The sequence below is a fragment of the Epargyreus clarus genome, unplaced genomic scaffold, assembly GCF_041222505.1.
Source record: "Epargyreus clarus isolate Ecla_fem2 unplaced genomic scaffold, WU_Ecla_fem_2.2 ptg000005l, whole genome shotgun sequence".
NCBI classification, from domain to species: Eukaryota; Metazoa; Arthropoda; class Insecta; order Lepidoptera; family Hesperiidae; genus Epargyreus; species Epargyreus clarus.
The window spans coordinates 2712407-2732386 of NW_027332213.1; the positions used below are offsets into that span (position 1 = coordinate 2712407).

The 19980-nt window shown below is 38.6% G+C and overlaps 1 protein-coding gene across 1 annotated transcript in view; it reads right to left on the bottom strand.

Moving 5' to 3' along the window:
- Positions 1 to 454: 454 nt before the first annotated feature.
- The window catches only part of LOC140757930 (E3 ubiquitin-protein ligase RNF19A), a 108445-nt gene continuing 88919 nt past the window's right edge, over positions 455 to 19980 (bottom strand). The window contains exons 3-9 of the mRNA XM_073093833.1: positions 14768 to 14948; positions 7613 to 7727; positions 5392 to 5579; positions 4739 to 4880; positions 4063 to 4297; positions 3161 to 3350; positions 455 to 2586 (exon numbers count right to left, since the gene is read on the bottom strand). Of these exons, the coding sequence (XP_072949934.1) occupies positions 2252 to 2586; positions 3161 to 3350; positions 4063 to 4297; positions 4739 to 4880; positions 5392 to 5579; positions 7613 to 7727; positions 14768 to 14948 (1386 nt within the window). The 3' untranslated portion in view covers positions 455 to 2251. The remainder of the gene's footprint in view (positions 2587 to 3160; positions 3351 to 4062; positions 4298 to 4738; positions 4881 to 5391; positions 5580 to 7612; positions 7728 to 14767; positions 14949 to 19980) is intronic.

Consider the following 19980-nt stretch of genomic DNA (forward strand, 5'->3'; position numbering starts at 1 on the left):
GATATTGTTGATGTTAATAAATTTAATTTAAGACATTTATTTGCAGTTATTTATTCATTGAAATATGTTACCAAATTATCCTTTTAATTATAATATAGCACTTACTTTTATGGTTCGGCATGAAAACCTTATTTTGCAGTGAAGGAAAAGTATAGAGATTGGCTTCCAACATGGAATGTTTAATATAAGCACCAACTAAGAGCTAAATTATTTAAGAAATAACCATAAAACATTATTTTATGAAACTTGGTTAAAAAAAATAACAGTTTCTTTTAATTTCCATAGTTTAAGTGAATATTTTTCTATTAGTGACACCAATGTAAATACTTTCTTAGGTTAGATTTTTCACATAAAATCATGTCGCCCCTGTAAATTAGGCAATCTTCCCTAATTACAGTTCTTATTTCATTTTCAGAAATTAGAAATCACACAGAATATAAACAAAAACAACAGATAGATTTAATCAAGATTTTAATCATAGTTTTACACTTTATATAATTCACGTAACATAATAATTATCGCTTAAAATTACATTTCGCCTACAAACGTGAAAAATTAAATAATTTAGATCATTAATAGTAATTATTATTCAAAGTATCACAAATATCGGATAGAGTAACATTGCACTGTAAGCGCGAAGCGTCTATCGTAGAATGCCAGCCGTCCGGTGCTAACATACGTACATACATACAATGTACAGACGAAGGAAACAAATAGGCTCCTAATACGAGACATACACTTACACACTACATAAATCAATTTAACCGCGTCTGTGGTCCGTGAATATTTCTGCTACTGCCACTAATTGTATAAAAAAAAGATAAACAAATCAATACTCAAACTGAAATAACATAACATTGGTAAGTATTTTCTTAATTATTTTTAACAGCACAAAAACATTGGTTACGAAATAATTCGTCAAAATTCCGCTAATTATCGAGCCCCCGTTCTTGCATACTACAGCTACATCAGGAGTCTATTTCGTTCCTTCGTCCGCAATACAATATAACTATGTAACATTTTGGCGAATTTTATAACTAATTAAGTTGTCTCAAGTTGTTTCGAAATAATAGTAACCAACTAACTACAATATCGAGCTCTCTCGCTGTAATGACTGCTTAAGTAAACCACGGCAACATTAAGATATATTTACATAAAACTAAATCGCTTATTTACATCGTATAGGTAAGTATTATTTCTACACCATCGAGATCACTTATTGGCAGCGGCTTAGGGTATAGCGAGCCATTTAGTGGGTACCCGGAGCTTCCATTCACAAAATAGTTTAAATCCTTGCATAGTAAATGTAGGTTGTGAATCTCAGTTACCATATAAATATCTTAACTAATCCAAGTAGAATGTCTGCTCGCGACGAAACATACACCTTATATTATTATATACTGACTCCGGTAAATAATTCACAAAAATAACTCCTAAAGCGGTTGATGATGCTCCTTAAAATTACTTTAATAACCTATATGTTGTCAAGCGTAAAGGATTTTCGAAGCTACGGGTACCCTTTACCAAGACATTTACCCAAATACAATTGGGTCAGAAGTCCAACTAAAAAACTATCATAATCATCAAAGGTACAGGCTGGCAACAATCACATACTAATATCAACTTTCGTATACCGAATCGTTAAATTAAACTTAAAACAGTCCAATTGCAGTCCAACGCGTTAACATAAGTGATATATACGTTCGGTTCGCGAGACGGTACGATCGCACCGACAATATTGAAATTAATCAACGATTGCTATTACGACAAAACAACGACGACATCGGGATAAAGTCTTTTATGGTTTTACGTTCACATCGATGTATGAGACGTTACGCTTTGTCAATATCAAATTCTGCATAGGATAAATATCAGTTCATCATCGATATCTTATATCGATGTATTACATATCCGGTTGCCCACATATAGGTTTGGTGAACTCGCTCGGTATCTTCCGGTCTTCATGTTTAGGGTTAACAAAATCAGGACAAACTTTAGTCTTTTACGTTCACATCGATGTAAGCGATTGTCACGATCGTTACGAGCGCCTGTCCACCTGTTCGCTTTATGGATCCGGCGTCGAGGTCAGTGTCGCTCCGCGGGACGGAGGCGGTTGCGAGCGCTCGAGGCTGGCGCGCTGGATCTCGCACGTGTCCGTGTGTTGGGCGGGGCCGGGGGCGGGGTCGACCACGGGGTTTGGAGCTGAAGGACCGGCTTCGAGGTCAGCGTCGCGGGCGCGCGGGACGGTTAGTTACGAGCGCTCCGGGCTGGCGCGCTGGATCTCGCACGTGTCCGTGAGCTGCGCGGGGCCGACCACGGGGTTGGGGGCCGAGGGGCCCGCTTCGAGGTCGGGCGGCGCGGCGGAGCCGTACAGGAACAGGCTGCGGAGTCGTGCAGCGGAGCGGGTGGAGGACGTGGAGGGGATGTCGAGGGGCCAGCTGGCGGCGCTGGCGCAGTCGTCGGCGGGGTCGGTGCGCAGCGCGGCGGGCGAGGCGGCGTCGGGGCCGCCCAGCGAGCCCGCCAGCGCCGCCAGCGACGGCGCGCGCGCCTCCGCGTGCTGAGAACCCGCCGATAGGGACGCGTCACCTGAACACACGGAACGGGTCACGATTAATAAAAATAAATTTAAATCAATGTATTTGTGATGTAAATGTATAAACTAAAAAGTAGGAAACCACGTATTTTACAACTGATTAGAAGTCAATCTTTCGTATCGGTGGAAGAGTAATATGAAAGCTAAAGGATATATGAAGCGGCCATCAGAGTCTTCAGAAATAGTAAGTAGCTATGATCTGTTTTAGGTAGGGCTCTTGTATTTAGATAGGCTCTTCTATATAGAGTTGGGCATCTATGATCCATGTCTTGAAGTTACCACTTATTTTTATAATACTACAGTAGCAAACAAGCATGCAGTCCATTTGATGGTAAAAATGTTACTGCCGCCCGTCTGTGATCAATGCTAGATTCTTACCTAAAGTTGGCCACAGATTGACAGACCAGTGAGGATTCAGTTCAGTAGTCGAATAAGTACATATCTCTGTTTTCAAACCCTTCACAGCGGTGTAGTTTAAGCATGTGTGACAATGGTACATCTGAAGTTTAACCACAATCTCATGTACACATCACATCAACTAGTATTGCAAACTCATAAAACACACACCTATGCTAGGCTCGAGTCGTCGCGACGCCGCGTCGAGGTCGTGCGGCTGCTCCGGCGGGGCGGAGCGCGCGGGCGAGGCGCAGCCCCCCGCGCGGCACAGCGACACCGGCACCACGCCGTACACGTAGAACAGCAGGATCGGCACGCCGATGCCCACCGCCAAGCCCGCCACTAGCGGCGACACTACCAACTGTGAGCAGAGAAATAGGATAAGCACATTAAAATACATCGCGGTGGTTTACAATATTTGTAATACAAGGAGTTATAAAAATTTAAGCATTAGTCAAATTACTGATTATTGAACAATAAAAATGTTTTTACATCGTGAATCATAAAAATATATTATATTGACATCATTAAAAGTAAGAACAATTTACAAGATACACTGCATATTACAGAAAATTTTATTACATAACATGGAATATTAAGGAATACAAGTTGCCCTCAAAGCTGCAGCTCGTCTCGCCGGCTTGTCTCACGGTGACAGTGGCTACACCACAAACAGAGCAAACAACGTGACGCTCATCACGACGACGATATAAGCAAAACGTAAAACAAAGCAAGTTCCACTCACAGCAGCAGCTACGGCGGCGCGGCGTCTCGCCGGCTTCGCCAGTCTTAGTCGTCGGTGCGCCCGTCGCCCCGCCCATAGCGGCAAGCCCACCAACAATACCGGCAACGCGTCATCTGACACGACGGCTATTTCGAAGAGGAACTACAATATTTCTACTCACAGCAGCAGCATCAGCCGCATCAACGGCAGCGCTGCGTCGCCGGCTCCGCCCGTCGCAGTGGTCGGTGCGCCGGTCGCCCGGCCCACAGCGGCAAGTCCACTAAAAACGCGGGCAGCGCGATGCTCATCACCACAGCGATACGAAAATAAAAAAGCAAGTTCCACTCACAGCAGCAGCAACAGCCGCAGCGACGGCGGCGCGGCGTCTCGCCGGCTTCGCCCGTCTCAATCTTCGATGCGCCCGTCGCCCCGCCCACAGCGGCAACCCCACCAGCAACGCGGGCAGCGCCACGCCCGCCACGACGGCGATGCCGAGCGGCGCGCCCGCCAGCGTGCCGAGCTGCCACAGCAGCTTCTTCTTGCGCGACCACGGCTTCTTGCCCCAGAACGTGCAACCGCTCGGACTGGAATTAACGAACATCACGTTACTATCAATAAGAGAGAGAAGTTTTACGTAAGTAGAATATTAGTAATTTTTTACTTAGGGCAATAGTTAGAATAAATCCCTTCTTAGAAAAAGTAAGAAAATCTCGTGCCCTTCTCCTGTGATTATGTATTATATAAAAATATTAGAAAGTTTTAAATTTTGCAAAAAATTGCTGACGAAAACACCATGCAGACCCTTGGGCTAACCCACGCTCATGTCATACAAAATAAGAAAATCAAAGGCCATCTTGGTATTCTCTTCTTTTGGAACACCTTTACATATAGTATACTTTAACTGTAGAGATATCTAAATTAACTATTTAGCGAAAGAACAAAACGACAAACTTGCAATACGACCAATAGCTACAATATATAAATTTACCCACGACCAATCAAAATTCCTAAATTTAACAACTCACCTAAGGTAATGTAGATCGGAGACCTCCTTCATGCAGAGCCAGCAGAACTCGGCGCCGCACACGCAGCACACCATGTGGTTGCAGGAGCCGTCCTCCACTTTCACGATCAGCACCGAGCACCGCGGACATGGCTTCACTTCACCTGTAAGATTACATTAACTAAATGAAAATATGAATACTGAATATAATCTGTAATGTCCCTCCCTGATCTACATATGCTGATCCTCGATTCAATGACAGCCTGAGTCTGTCAGTGGTAATTGTGTAGCAGCCAAATGATAGCTGTTTCACATTATTATTAGCCCGTCATTCCTTTAGATTTACTAGTCTGTCAGAAGTGTTACAACTAACAACTGCCCCGCCATTGTAGCATTTTCCAATCTTCCAACATTTTTATGCAGAAAGTCCATTAAGCTTCGTTCTTCGTTTATTTATACCTAACGATAAGGCAGACGGGTTATTAGGTGGCAAGCAGTCACCTATGGACATTTGCAACACTAGAGGAATCGCCAACGTATCGCCGGCTTTAAAGCTCCTTTAAAGCTAAAGGAGAGCTCTTTTTGCATCATTCTCGTAAAAAGAGCTTTTTGCTTGACTTCGTCAGCGAACAACGTCATCTTCCTCAAAACGGTCAACTACACTGCAACACTGACCGTGCTCCATCTCGCTGTGGCTGGTGACGGGCGCGCGCGGCGGCGGCTGGCGGGAGCGGCGCGCGGCGTCGCACGTCTGCGTGGGGTGCCACGCCGCCTTGCAGTGGTAGCAGAACGACGCGCCGCACCCGGGCGCCAGGCACGTCAGCTTCGGGCACGACGCGCAACCGCTCGCGACCACCGCGAAACTGGGGGGTGGGAAAAAATTGTAATAAGTAGGAGGAAAAATGTTGGTCATAAGTTTAGAAAGCCTTCAAGCTCAAGGGTAACCGCTCGCCATTACCACGAAACTGGGGGTAGGAAAAGTTGGGAATAAGTAAGGAGACACGAGGGGAAACAAATAGGTCGTAAGTGTTAACATCAGGCAGGCATCAGCTTCAGTGTAACCGCTCGCCATCATCGTGAAATTGGGGGGTGGGAAGTGGGCAATAAATAGGGAGAACTTAGGAGGAATACGTTAGTCAGACACGTCAGCTTCGGGCACGACGTGCAACCGCTCGCGACCACCGCGAAACTGGGGGGGAGGATGTTGACAATAAGTACGGGGGCACTAGGGGGTAAATATTGGATACGATACTGATATGCTTATTGCTACGTTATATTATGTTTCATTATGAATGTTATGTTTAATGGTGTATGCAAAAATGGGTTATAGTAACACATAAAATAGAAAACAATAAGAATACAGATTGGCAATCGACTAGCGATAAAATGGCTTAAAAAATATCACAATATATCAAAGGAAGCTGGATTATTAAATAAACGATGTAAACGTTAAGACCAAATGAAACATTACATACCTACTTAACGTCGGAAAAGGTCAGAGTTATCACATAAAAGTAATTCTCATGAATAACGCGCGAATAAATCTTATAAGGAGAGATTCGGCAGTAACAACGCATTAGAGACACCTACGTGTGACTAACACATATAGACTAACACGTATTTGGGAGGAGCGTTAACGTTTAGATGATTAATTAATTCCTAACGACACGACTATGATATGAGATGGGTGATATGTAGAACGAATGTTAGACGTATTCATTACAATTTACGAATAAAGCTTGAACTCTCCCATTGTTTTTCTTAAACGTTAAATTGGGGTACTAAAAAGTCACTGTCTATAATTGCGATAAAATCATGTGTTTGAAGGTGGTAGAACCCTTTGTGGTTCGACTCCGGCGGCACCACCGTTACACCTATTTCTACCTAATAACAGTAGTGTTAGGCGCTGCTGTGTTCCGGTTTGAAGGGTGTGGTAAGGGAGACAGACTTTTCCGAGGCGTTCCAGCTTAGTCCTCAGGGGTAGCGGCGCATCTGTGGCCGACCTTAGGTAGGAATATCTAATCCTATCTGGGGTTGATTACAAATGTCCATGGGCATGGGTGGACTGCATGATCTGATACTGCTATATTATAAAAAAAAAAAAAACAAAAAAAAAAGTGAAAACTAGTTTAATCCTTTCTTCTTAAAAGTTTCTTAAAAGTTGATGTAATAATTTAAATAAGATAATCATAATGAATTTAGAAAAGATACTAACAGATAACACAGAGACACTTAAACTTATTTCGCTTTTGTACACATATCGTGTCGTAAGCGTAACCGTCTCGTCGTATGTAAATAGCACTCTAATTACCCTTTTAATTATTTCATTCGATTTACATCAGAGACACTTGTGCGCCGGGTAATTAGGTTTATTGGATTAATTAATGGGACACATAGAGTGTAATAATTTAGCCTTTCTTGTTTATAGAATGGAATTAGTTAAATACTTCAATATGTACTCCTCATTTTAGGTAAATGTTGTTTATTCAAGACCAACTTCATATAGGACATAAATCCTTGGTGACAAACGAACATACAATCCACCTGATAGCTACTGCCATCCATGGACATCTGTAATCAACCTCAGATAAGGTGAGACTCCTATCTGAGCTTGCCCACAGATGCGATTCTTCTCCTAGGTTAAGTTGCAACGCTTCGAAAAAGTATGTCCTTACGACGCATTTGATAGCAGAACACAGCAGCACTAATGCTGTTATGTGACAGTGGTCCCTCCGGAATCGAACCAAAAACAATTCCACCACCTTTAACATTGTATTGCGGCTAATACTTAATTAGGAAATTTCCGAACTAAACTTTTTTAAACTCGTCTAAAAATCACGCGCATGATGTAGCAGGTTCAACTACAAGGATACAAAAGTGTGACATGAGTACCCACCTGCAGTCGGGCGCGGGACACCACCTGGTGTCGGGGTCGGCGGCGAGCGCGCGCCGCACCGAGAACTCCTCATACTTGTCGTACAACACCTGGTTGTCCACTATTCGACGGACATCTGGAATTATACAAAGTTTACGTTTAATCTTCAATACACTTCTGCTGTCTATAATAAGCATAAATGTTTACAGTAAAGATTATGATCCAAGCTCTGATTGTGATTACTCATGTGTTATATAGGTAATATTCTTTTTTGATAATATTCATTAAGCAAACAGGCTAGCAATCCACCTGACAATCAGTAAGTGGCTGATGCCGATACGATAAATAGAGCTCTACATGAGATCACTCACACATGCGTTGCTTTCTTCCTATGTCTGAGGTATTACCATGCCATTCAAATGAGAACACAGCAGCTGCTGCACACTGCTGTTATAGACAGAAATATGTGTGGCTATAGTCTCTATCTATTTTCAAAATAAAACCAATGACTTTGAATCATCATAAGTATCTACTAATAACTATTAATTTAATTAGTTAAGGCGCTTAATAATATAAACAATAATCTTCATCCCCCGTCATAGCCTCGTTCAGTGTTCTGTCTAGCCTATCATTAGGGCCTGTTCAGCGCCATATGGGAATTAATTGATCATTGGTCTATACGAAATTCTAATTAACGGATCGTTAAAATGTCGTATTTATATCAATAACACGCCTCTGACATTTATCATTCGGGCTTTGTTTACGCAAAATATGTTTTGAATTTCAAAATGAATTTTATAATGGATGATTTATAACGTTATATTATTATTCTTTCTTTACAAGCTGTTAGCCGCGGCTTAGTAAGAGCAAACCATAATCCTATCTTAGTAGGTATCTACATCATGAAGATAATCTATTGTCCAAAATTTCATGATTTTAACATCAGTATTTTAGGCTCCTCGATTATGAATCAGTGGTTAAATTTAAATAAGTGATTTTTGTAGATATATGAGGCATTCCAACCTAAACCTTAAGGACTAAGGGTAGCAAAGCGTATGTGGCCGAGCTTAAGAAAACCTTTCCTACCCTACGTGGAGTTGATCAGGCCAATTGCAAGCAGGTAGACTGCATGCTTGTTTCCTACATCTGTTTCATAAAAAAAAAAACATCTGGGATCTTGGCAATCGGTACGAGTGAAAGTCCCTCGAGTGAAAGATAAAATGCATCAAATTCTAGACACATACTGATGCCCCGCAGTCGAAGGTTTCGCTACTTATCCCCTCTTTCATTACGAAGCTGCGTAAATACTGGTTTCGCTAATTGTTAAAAAAAATCTTAATATCCCTGGCATTTCGTTTTTCGTACTTCCTAATGAGTTCACTATCTTGAAGTGGGTCGCGCGTTAGTGTCGCGAAAAAATTTAGGGTTGCTCGTTAGTCATATTTAAATAATTTTAAAATTTACACATATTGTCTATATAAACTATGAATCTAGATAATTATTATAACATATTTGTTAATTTTAGTTACATGATAGAGATTTACCTTAATAGTAGTAGATACATTAAATGTATCTTGAATTAATGTTGTCACACTATTTCGTATAATTTTCGGTAATAACAACATTATATACATATATAGATACTCCTTTAATGGTCATATAATCCCATAGTGGGCACCCAGTGCTTAAAATTGGACCATAATCATAAAGTTTCCAAAAAAACTTTATCGATAATATACTCGTCAATAACTGCCATAAAAAAGAAAACCTTTTGAGAAACAAACGAAGAACGTTTGCCTATTTGTATAAAGATGCCTGTGTAATATTGCATAAGCAAACAACGTTACCCCATTTCCACTTTCGCTGACCGACTTTTACAAAGTGACAACCCTATTTAAAGACTATTTTAGTTCCCTGTCACCAAACCTAGTTTCTATTGAAATATCGCTTTTTAGGTCACATCGTGAAAATATGGTCCGCGCGGTCCATTATCAGTGGAGCCGGACCGAATTTCCAAGCTTTTAAACTCTATTTAAAGAAAGCTCCGCGAAGCCTTTGTTATTTTATTCCACTTTAATCAACTGACGTCAAACGAGTCTATCAATTTAAAACGTTAAAAAAGTATTTGTATCAATCTATTTGTCTCTGCAGTGTAAGATAAAATGAAAGAACGTCTAAATTTTTATTGTTGAATAAAACGTGCTAGAGATTTTTATGTTATGTAGCATTAATAGTGACATGAATTTCAGTTTCTTTTGGCTCGTATTCCAGGCGGGCACATTATTTTTCAAACTTATGAAGACAACAGGTAGTAAGCATCATTTTTATTAACAGTCAAGAAAACTGTTTTGTGGACACCTGAATTCTTAGTAATTTGTGTACATCCTCGGGAATTCCCAGTAAAGTTCTCATGTCTGTGAAGTCTACCATTCTGTACTTGACCAACTTTGTGGATTTCGAATAGCCTAAACCTTTATTAAATTTTGAGAGAAGACCGAGGCCTAGGCCAAGGAGTGGGACATTAAACAGTTGATAAACTCAAACTTTGCCAAACTTTGCCAAACTTAAAAAAAAATGAATTTGAGACACACATCACATAGATGCAACAGGAATTGCATTTATCGACGCTACATCACTAATGGCTCATAAAATAAAGTTGTTATATAAGCCCGCTTCCGTTATGTATTCATTGAGCTTTGCAGTAATACTGAAATAGATTCCAGTACGTATTGGATTTAATCTTTTATCGCTCGGGGCAATACTAGTGATTGCACCGCGGTAAAGCGATAAGCACAGAATGTACATCGCGTAGAAATGCACGCTTGTGATAATTTTATATGAATAAAACATGTGCGAATCTTGGTTCATGTATTTCTATTGACCTTATTTCATGTTTATACGTATGTATGTATATAACATTTCTACATCTTGTATATTTTTCTTATATTTTATTATTTTTCATGAAACGTTGGAAAATCTCTTTGTGGCGAAGAAATGAAATGGAAGCAACAAAAGAATCACTAACATTCGCGGACATAACTACGCGACGTAGAATAAAACAAAAATCCCATTAGGTCGAGCAAACAGGGATTGTAATCCTTTGGGGGATAAGTTAGAGCACCCCAAAATAATACCATTACCTTAATATACCTTATAAAGAACTTAGCTCTCGCCGCCATATCACGATAAGTTTAACATTTTTTTATAACATTTAAGTAGCAAACGAGCTTGCAGTTTACCTGATGGTAAGTGGTCACAAAAGAGATTCTACCTGAAGCCAATTACAGGTGCACTGTAACTCCTGAGGACTAAGGTGCTCGAAGATGGTGATCCAATTTTGAATCTACAACTGTTTCGTCATTAGTCAATTGGTACCATTAAATTTTTCAACACACACGAGTAGGTACCTAAATTTGGAAGCAAAAGCAAACGTTTAACAAAATTATGAAGTGAGTGTCATTTCTACACGACGTTAAACATATTTCGCGTTGAAATCGTCGAATAATAAAAAGTGGGCGGGCGGATTAGTTCAGCGGCGCGAACGTTCCGCTCTTAAGCTATTGTAAATTGAATTTTAATAGTCCGCGCCTCAATTTATTTTTGGGTCATAACTCAATTATCGTTCAGCGCTCGATCAATATCACAACTCGGTTGTACATTACGTTAATGTAGGATGGTATACAGATTCAGTGCAGTAGAGTTCGTTTGAGTTTAATTGTTTATAAGCTTTCATTTAACTTGCTTTTTAGGTCGTATGCACGTAAGGGTGAAATATTGCAATTGAATTTTAATCCAGTTAACCGTTCTTTTGGCTGAAATTCTGCATACACGTTTGCTTTGGATGACAATACATGATAGGCTCAATAACGTCAATCTAAATCTTATATGGCAGACGCACCAACATATCGTACCAATTATTTTTTATACCTATACCTATCATATCGGTATCAAAAGTATAGTAAAAAATAGGTTTTCTGAGAAAGATTCGAAAAACAATATCGCAACAAAAACTTCTGAATATATATTTTTTAATAAATTTATTTGGTAAGTACCTATTAATCTTAGTGTGTATGGTAGGTATGGAAATATCCTTTTAATGATAGGATATGTTGACCCAATAGGTTGCGCTGTTATAACGATCAAATTTATCAAGAGAGGAATTTAAATATAAGTTGTCATATATTTTTAACATGCAGTTTTACAGACCGGTTCTACTTGAGCTACGATGATGTTATCATGTAGGGTCATAGCATAAAATATCTTCAATAAAATAAAAAAAAAACAAACCCATCAAACATCAATCATGACATTCGTTTGACTTTAGTAAGTAGACCTTGAAATAGCAAATAAAATGCAATTCCAAAATAAACGATAAACCTTAAAAATAGCTAAACTAATTTATACGTTACCACGTAAAACGAAAAATATTTTCGCGATTTATAGTACTAAATTGTCATTTTGTAAGCTCATATGCTCATTCATCTGAATGTCGAGGCCGTCCAGCCTCACGACTCACAGTCAGCGAGAAGACATAAAAGGTCAAAGCCTTTTGAATTACTATTCCAACATAGTGCAGTTGCAGAATAAGTTTACATTGTACAACTGACTTATAGAACACAAGAACAATGTGTGGAAAGCATTATGTAGCGAGAACTATATGAAGAGATTTGTCAATGGCTTCGTTGTTAATTATTTCGTTTTAACAACTCATTAGGACTTAGAGTACCTTTCCATCTGAAATTAGCGAGGTAGCTAAACCATAGACGTGGGTAATCCACTCCTAGGAAATGTTTCATTTTTAGTTAACAAAATTTCTCTCAATAAAACTTATCTATCATCTATTGGCAGATTTGATACATTCGTATCTATAAATAAATAGAAAATAGCTTTCCCCCTTTTCAGTTTTGTCTGTCTGTTTGTCTCTTTCTTTCTTCTGCGCCTACTTTATGATAACTAAGGGTGACTATCACCAAGATAAGAAATATTAACAAGAACCAACATTACAAACGTTTTACCTCAATTTCTGCGTAAAAACGTAAAACCCGTAGATTAGCGCGCGACGGCGTTCATACGAAACAACCTGTTAGCACTACCAGAGTAAGTAGATACATTTACAACAATGCTAACCACTTAATCTAATTCAACCCAACGTTCAATATAAATCACATTGAATAATACGCAATCATAAATCGTTGCATTTCGCGAAACAAATAAACATCAGTACACGGAATCGATTAAGAGTTCCGGTCCATTTGTACGGTTTTCAAACACTGTTTTCCGGGAATTAACTGCGCGTATAAAATAAAATGTGTTTTCAGTCCGTTTATTATAAATAATTGCAACTTTATAAGGACGTGATATATAATAATTTTCTTGCAAAGTTCAAAGACGCTGTTATTAAATTTTATTGTTTACCTGTATGATGTAATGTTGGGAACATATACGATTTACATCGACGATCGACTTGGCCAAGATTTTCACGTGATAATAATGAATATAAGACAATTAGTTAAATAAATATTGAAGGTGGTAGAACCCTTTGTGGTTCGACTCCGGCGGCACTACCACCACACCTATTTCTACCTAATAACAGCAGTGTTAGGCGCTGCTGTGTTCCGGTTTGAAGGGTGCGGTAAGGGAGACAGACTTTTCCTAGGCGTTCCAGCTTAGTCCTTAGAAGTAGCGGCACATCTGTGGCCGACCTCAGATAGGAATATCTAATCTTATCCGAGTTGATTACAGATGTCCATGGGCGGCAGTAGTCACTTACCATCCGGTGGACTGTATGCTCGTCTGCTGCTCCTACATTATAAAAAAATCAAATAAAATAAAACATTAAATATACATATCAATAAATGCAACCGAACGAGAAGTCCGGTCGATAGTATCTTTTGAAAACTACTCCAAACGACTATGACAGTCATACATTACCACTCCAGTTTGAAATGAAATGTAATCTACAATAGGTAGATTCAATATTAGTATCACTCCAGTTTGTCCCACTTACTCTTGTGCAATAACGATGTTTGTTACCGAAGTTCTAACTTAACTTCCCAACTTAATCCTCAGGATAATAGCAACTGTAATCGACTTGTACTAGCGTAGTTACCAGTCAACGTGAGGCATGTTTCTGTACTTAAATTACTTAATATTCAAGTAAGAATTTATTGCTACAAGCGGTCCCTATAAATCATTAGTTAAATTCAAACAATCCCAGAGTACCTGTCATTCTTCTCGAATAACGCTAGAAATGGCAGACATTTATTGGTTCGTTTCGTTCATTTGCGGAATGCACACAAATATTTGCAGTAACCGTTCAATATTCAACGTGCCAATTACGCCTCACCTCCAACTGTCAACGGGGGGTGGGGTTGGGCGCAGTCGCGTCTATAAACGACGTTTGAACGACACTCTTGCATTCAAACTGTCCATTAAATTATTGCTAAATCTGCTATATTCTTCCATTTAAATCGCGCTTGACACGCCCTGGTGGCGGTAAGTTTTACGACATTTAATTTGTATTAAGGTTAATGTAACAAATTAAGTGATATTGCACTTCTTGATAAACAAAAGGATTGGTTTATAATCTTATCAATAGATCGATCGAGAGATGAGTGCGAGAGACCGCGCAGCGGACAGGTCTTTTTTTATTTTTTATATATAACCTAACGATAAGGCAGACGGGCTATCTGCTGGAAAGCAGTCACCGTCGCCTATGGACATTTGCAACACTAGAGGAGTCGCCAATGCATCGCCGGCTTTGAAGGAGAGCTCTTTTTACACCCCTCTTGAAGAACCCCATGTCATAGTCCTGAGGGAATACCTCAGGAGGAAGTTCATTCCACATTTTGCACGTACGCGGCAAAAATGCACGATCAAACCGAACCGTGGAGGACCGCCACGGGTCCAGTTGATGTGGATGGAACTTCATCCTTCGGCGAGAGGTGCGATGAAGGAAAGGCGACGTAGGCACCAGATCAAACAGTTCCTCAGAACACTCACCTTTGTAAAGTCAGGTGCGAGAGGGCGCCGCGCTCTCTTTGTCCCACTTATATCTACAATTTGCTGTTGCAACGCGACTCGCTTCTATATTCCGGGCGGACTAAAAGTTTGGCGCGGACTATAACATTAAGTTCATAACTTCGCGTGTATGAAATTACACTGCAGGCAACTCACCTGAGGGATGCATGTTCTCGTGGCAGACCGGACAGTTGACCGGCACCCTCGCCTCTGATATCTCGATGGCGAGGTACTGCCGCAGACAGGACTCGCAGCAGCGGTGCGCGCACCACGCGAGCCGCACCATACTCGCCGCGCTGAACGCGGACAGGCACAGCGGACAGTCGAGTACATCGCCCTAGAACAATATGATAGTGTTCGTGAAGTTACGCTTCTTGATAAACAGTTATGAATCTTTGGGTGCGTTAGAGGGAAATGTTGTGGCGACTGTTGTATTACTTGTAACACTATTCGTGTAACAGTCTTGTTTTCTTATAGTTCACTAAAGCATACTTGAGATCTCTAGATGGGAAAATACGTAATTAGCTTAGATGGTTGTGGACTAGTCTTGATGGAATAGGAGCAAACCTTAAAAATAGTAAAAAAAAATAAAAGAGTAGTAATAATATTTGATCTACATATAATTTTATCAAGAATTCAGATCAAATCTGCCATCTCCAAAGTCCAATTTATAAGTCCCTAAAATATTCGTACTCAAAGTCACGAGTGTCAGCGAGTAGTGTAGCTGTAAAATACATTATCACATGTGTTAGTTACAATAATATGATTCAAGGATTCTGGTAACATTCCAATCACAGAGTCGCTTAAAAATGTAATAATAAAACAAAAATCAGTTCAGGGTTACATTAGCGAAGATTTCAAGAAAAACAGAATAATCTCCCAAGGACGCGGCAAAATTTCTAAAATCACAAAATTCCAGCTTAAATTGTAAATGCTTTTCGGTATATTACAATGAATTGGTCATTTCCGAAAATTTCTACAAAGAGAGAAAGGTTTATTAAATAACAATACAATCGGGATTCGGAATTAATGCGAAAGATTAAACCTACAATTTGGGGCAGTCGAATAGTTTATAATTAAGTTGTGAATGCGGGAAAATCTTGAATATTCAGGGCACCTACTATGTAATGCAGAGATGAAACCCTTCGTGTTTCAGACAGGAGCTGAATCGTAAACAATGAATAATTTCATACGGGTCCGGGGGCCGTGAGCCCGATGTGACGACAATCTGAGCGTCATCGTGACGTCAAAGAGGAGATAACGGCTTTATTGCCCGACGAATACTGGAACGTCTTTCATTTGGTTATCGTACATTAAATCTTCTAGACGTTCTGATTTAGGAAGGTTAATCATCTTAGGTCTTCGACTCATTCATGTTATCGGTTTTTTATTATAGTACTTCATCACAGACTAGAGAATTATTGTTAAAACCATAGATAAGTATAGATATTTCACCGCCTTAAACGGCTGACAATCTTGTCAGCCGTTTAATGGCTGTCATGGTGTAATTTACGCGGAACAATGTCGACATGCGCAGTTAAGTAGTGCAAAAACACAAAATCGAAGAAAAAGTGCGGAAAAATATCGTTTCATTCGTAAATGATTTAAAAACTACATTTTTTTTAATGTTTTTCAAACACGAAAATAGATGACAGTGACAATTTCAATTGTCAAAACTGGTTACATTTTCTTGTTAGGAGTGAGTAATCTTTACTAATCTACTGTGAAAACAAAACAAAAACAAAACCATGACGACACCATATATGTTACAATTCATCAAGGACTGCAGGGCTTGCTGAAGATTGAGACATACATACGTACATAAATTCATACGCTCGAAAAACATTACCCTCTGCAATCTTGTAAAAAAAATAGAACTCAGTACATCCAAGCTTAGAACTTATTCTCGTAACAATTCATTAATTTTACAAGAACCTGAGCGGTTGCGTTTGAATGGTACACTATCTTAACTGAGGCAAATTGTGCGCCGACTTTTAATCTTGATAGTGCTTTAGCCATAGAGGCCGACTTTACAAGGTTGATAAATGGTTTAGACCTTTGAGAGACATAGCATGGTCAGTTGATTTATAATTTTGATACCCTTCAAGTTACAACCGATTATATAAGAGAAATAACGTAATTGTACTTTAAAATAGCTTTTGTGCAATTGGCCACGACTCATGACACTGCAATAAAGATGAGATTGTTGCAGTCGTTAAAAGATTGTCACATTTAAAAAACATTGTTTGTTATAAATATAGAAAAAATACAACATAAATTTTAACAGATTTAGAACATTTGCTCTAGACAGGTGATATTGTCCATTTTCGTTCAATTGTCAAGACATATCTACATATTTCTGCCTGAAAGATGTGTATGTACGAGACGTTAAAAAGGTGAAGGGGACTCTCGTATGTTCGAAAGGTGTAATAAGGCAGAGAGAGCAGGGATACCAATGCATCTCTGGGTTTATTTAAGGTAGAACTTGAACTTTCTGATTATCTATGTACATAAGTTACGGTTTGCGTTAGTCACCTATTACCATAATCATCAACCCATTATTGTCCCACTGCTGGGCGCGGGTCTCCCCTCAGAATGAGAAGGATTAGGCCATAGTCCACCGCGCTGGCCAAGAGCGTATTGGTAGACTTCACATACCTTTGAGATTTTTTTTATAAATCTCAGGTATGCAGGTTTCCTCGCGATGTTTTCCTTCAGCGTTTAAGCAAGTGATAATTAATTTCTAATACGCACATAAATTTGAAAATCAGAGGTGCGTGCCTGGGATTTGAACCTCGGACCCCTCGATTAAGAGGCCGCGTTTCTTAACCATTAGGCTATCACTGCTATAATCACCATACCATCATCTACCCATAATAGATGCTCATTTGTTACCTCATATTACTAAAAACGACAGTCAATCAGTCAAACAAAAGTCTACCACAAAGGCAGTACGGGTAATACAATTCCGTTAGAACCAACCAAGTACACTCCTTGAACACCTGCAAATGTGTATTGTCCAACTTCAAAGTACTGCAGCCTTCAGCAAGACTTTAAGCTGAATCAAATGATTTATTATACATTATTGCTGCCTCGCACCGACATCGTATATCAAGACGCTATGCCAAAACACAATTACACCGCTGAGAGACAAATCTATTTGCGGGATTGGGATTATTGTTCTGTTTTAATAGAATTTATGTTTATAGTTTTGCTTCTACAACGATTATTATTTTATCACTAGTCACAATAGAGATTATTAAGCTTCTGATGCTATTGATTCTAATGTTTATTCTTATCTGTTAATCAGTTCATAGTCATATTACGGACGGTTATTATGACCATGATTTCATAATTATCTATAAACAATGAGTAGATTTATCAGACATAATGCGGAGCAATAGATGAGCGTTTATTTAGTTTTTTTTAATCATCAATAATGAAAACACTTTCTTTATATTCTATTTCATTACCAATCGATAGGTACCTTTATATAAAGCGGAACAGATTGTTTGTTTGCTTGAACGCACTTAATTTTAGAAGTACAGATCCGATTTCAATAATTAATATTAAACTGTATAGAAATAGAATAAGCATTTTCTTGAAATAGAACTTTGGCACAAGTTTTCATGTTTATTATTTTTAAATTAGACAAGTTTCACGTTGGATTGCTACTGTTTTGCAGCGTTCAAGTTATTTAGCACAAACGTGGAATTTCCAAGTTGAGATTTGCTTGTATTATGTATATAGTTACTAGTTGTACCCGCGACCTCGTCCACGTGTAATAGAGTCCACGTGTATAAAACATGAGACCTCTTATATTTAGCTTATAAATGATCCATTTCACTTGTATGTTTATCTATCTGTACACCATAAGAAAGGTTAAAACCAGTTAAGTCGTATATACTAACTTATGGAGTTATCTACATAATATTTACATTTGCATTATTACTTAAACGGTCCATTAAACTTAAATCTGCATATGCTTATTGTAATGCAAAAAATGTTTATGAGTAGGGGTGTTATATAAACGAATATCTTATACGAAATATATAAAATCCATAATGCCTCTATATGCTGATGATCTTTCCGACAAGATGACCTCATGAGCTTTCAGAACGAAGATTGCAATGAACTAGCTCTCATCTATACAAAACTAGGAAAATTATATTTATTTTTCTTTGTTTGTTTTCAAAACTTATTTGGATTATGGTTCAATTTCGACCAGTGGGAGAACATTAATACAGGGTCGGCAAACAATTTATAACCATAACTTCATATTATGTGATGTACTTGACTAATCCTAAAGTTTTCGTTTACTTTACGAATATATTAGACAATTTTCTCTGTGCTAAGCTATGTCAAACTGTATTAATTTACCGCCAAACTTAGCTTATCATTTTTAGTTTTAACGTCTACAAAAATTCGCTTATGGGGCAAACGAAAATGTAAAAGTTATTTTATGGTTCGTTGGTAATGACGCTACAGTTTTTGTATTCATAGTGCAATTCCAGTTAGACTTGTTTCATGGTAGATGTAAAAAGTTTATAACTGCCAACTCAGTGATGTGAGAAATTGTCTCCGACACAATTTGACGTAAGTCGAGCAGAGAGCTAGGCGGAAAGCGTTGCAAACGTGAACTATTATATTTCTTGCACAGTTAAATTTCTAGCAAAGTTTCTAACAAATTAGTTTACGACAGTCATGAAGATGAGAAAATCAGAAAATCGTTCTATATTTTCATCAGAACATTTCTTTCGCTGTTTGTTATTTATAAAAGTAATAATAGATGTGGGATCACCAAATGTTATCATTACTATATAATCATTTAAGTAATAAAGTTTAACTGAATATGAGAATAATCTATTTAGGAAGGTAACATACTAGCGACTGAGCTGCTACATGAGCGACAGTAGTTGTCGGTCGTTTTGCGCGTTATTTTCATAATGTTTCTAATTAAAACGAAACAATCGTGTGTTACCTCCCTTTGCAATTAAGCGCGATCATTTATCACTTGCTTCTATATTATGACATTAAACAAAAGTCAGGAATTAATAGTTCCCACAATCCATTAACGCTTCCGCCGAAATACTCATCTACACTTTAAAGGTACATAGAGTAGGTACCACAAATCTGAGATGATTAGTCGACAAAATAATGATCATTTATTATCATCTAAATACACATTTTTTATCAATTTTCTTACTAGAGTTATAAAGAAATTCAAAGCAAGACTAATGAATACCCACGACTTGTACTTTAAAATGGAGTCTACAGAGAATTACAAAGAAATATTTGTGTAACTGTTATGGCGTTATTAACTATCAAAACAAAACAATTAAGTTTATACGAATACTTGCAGAATTAAA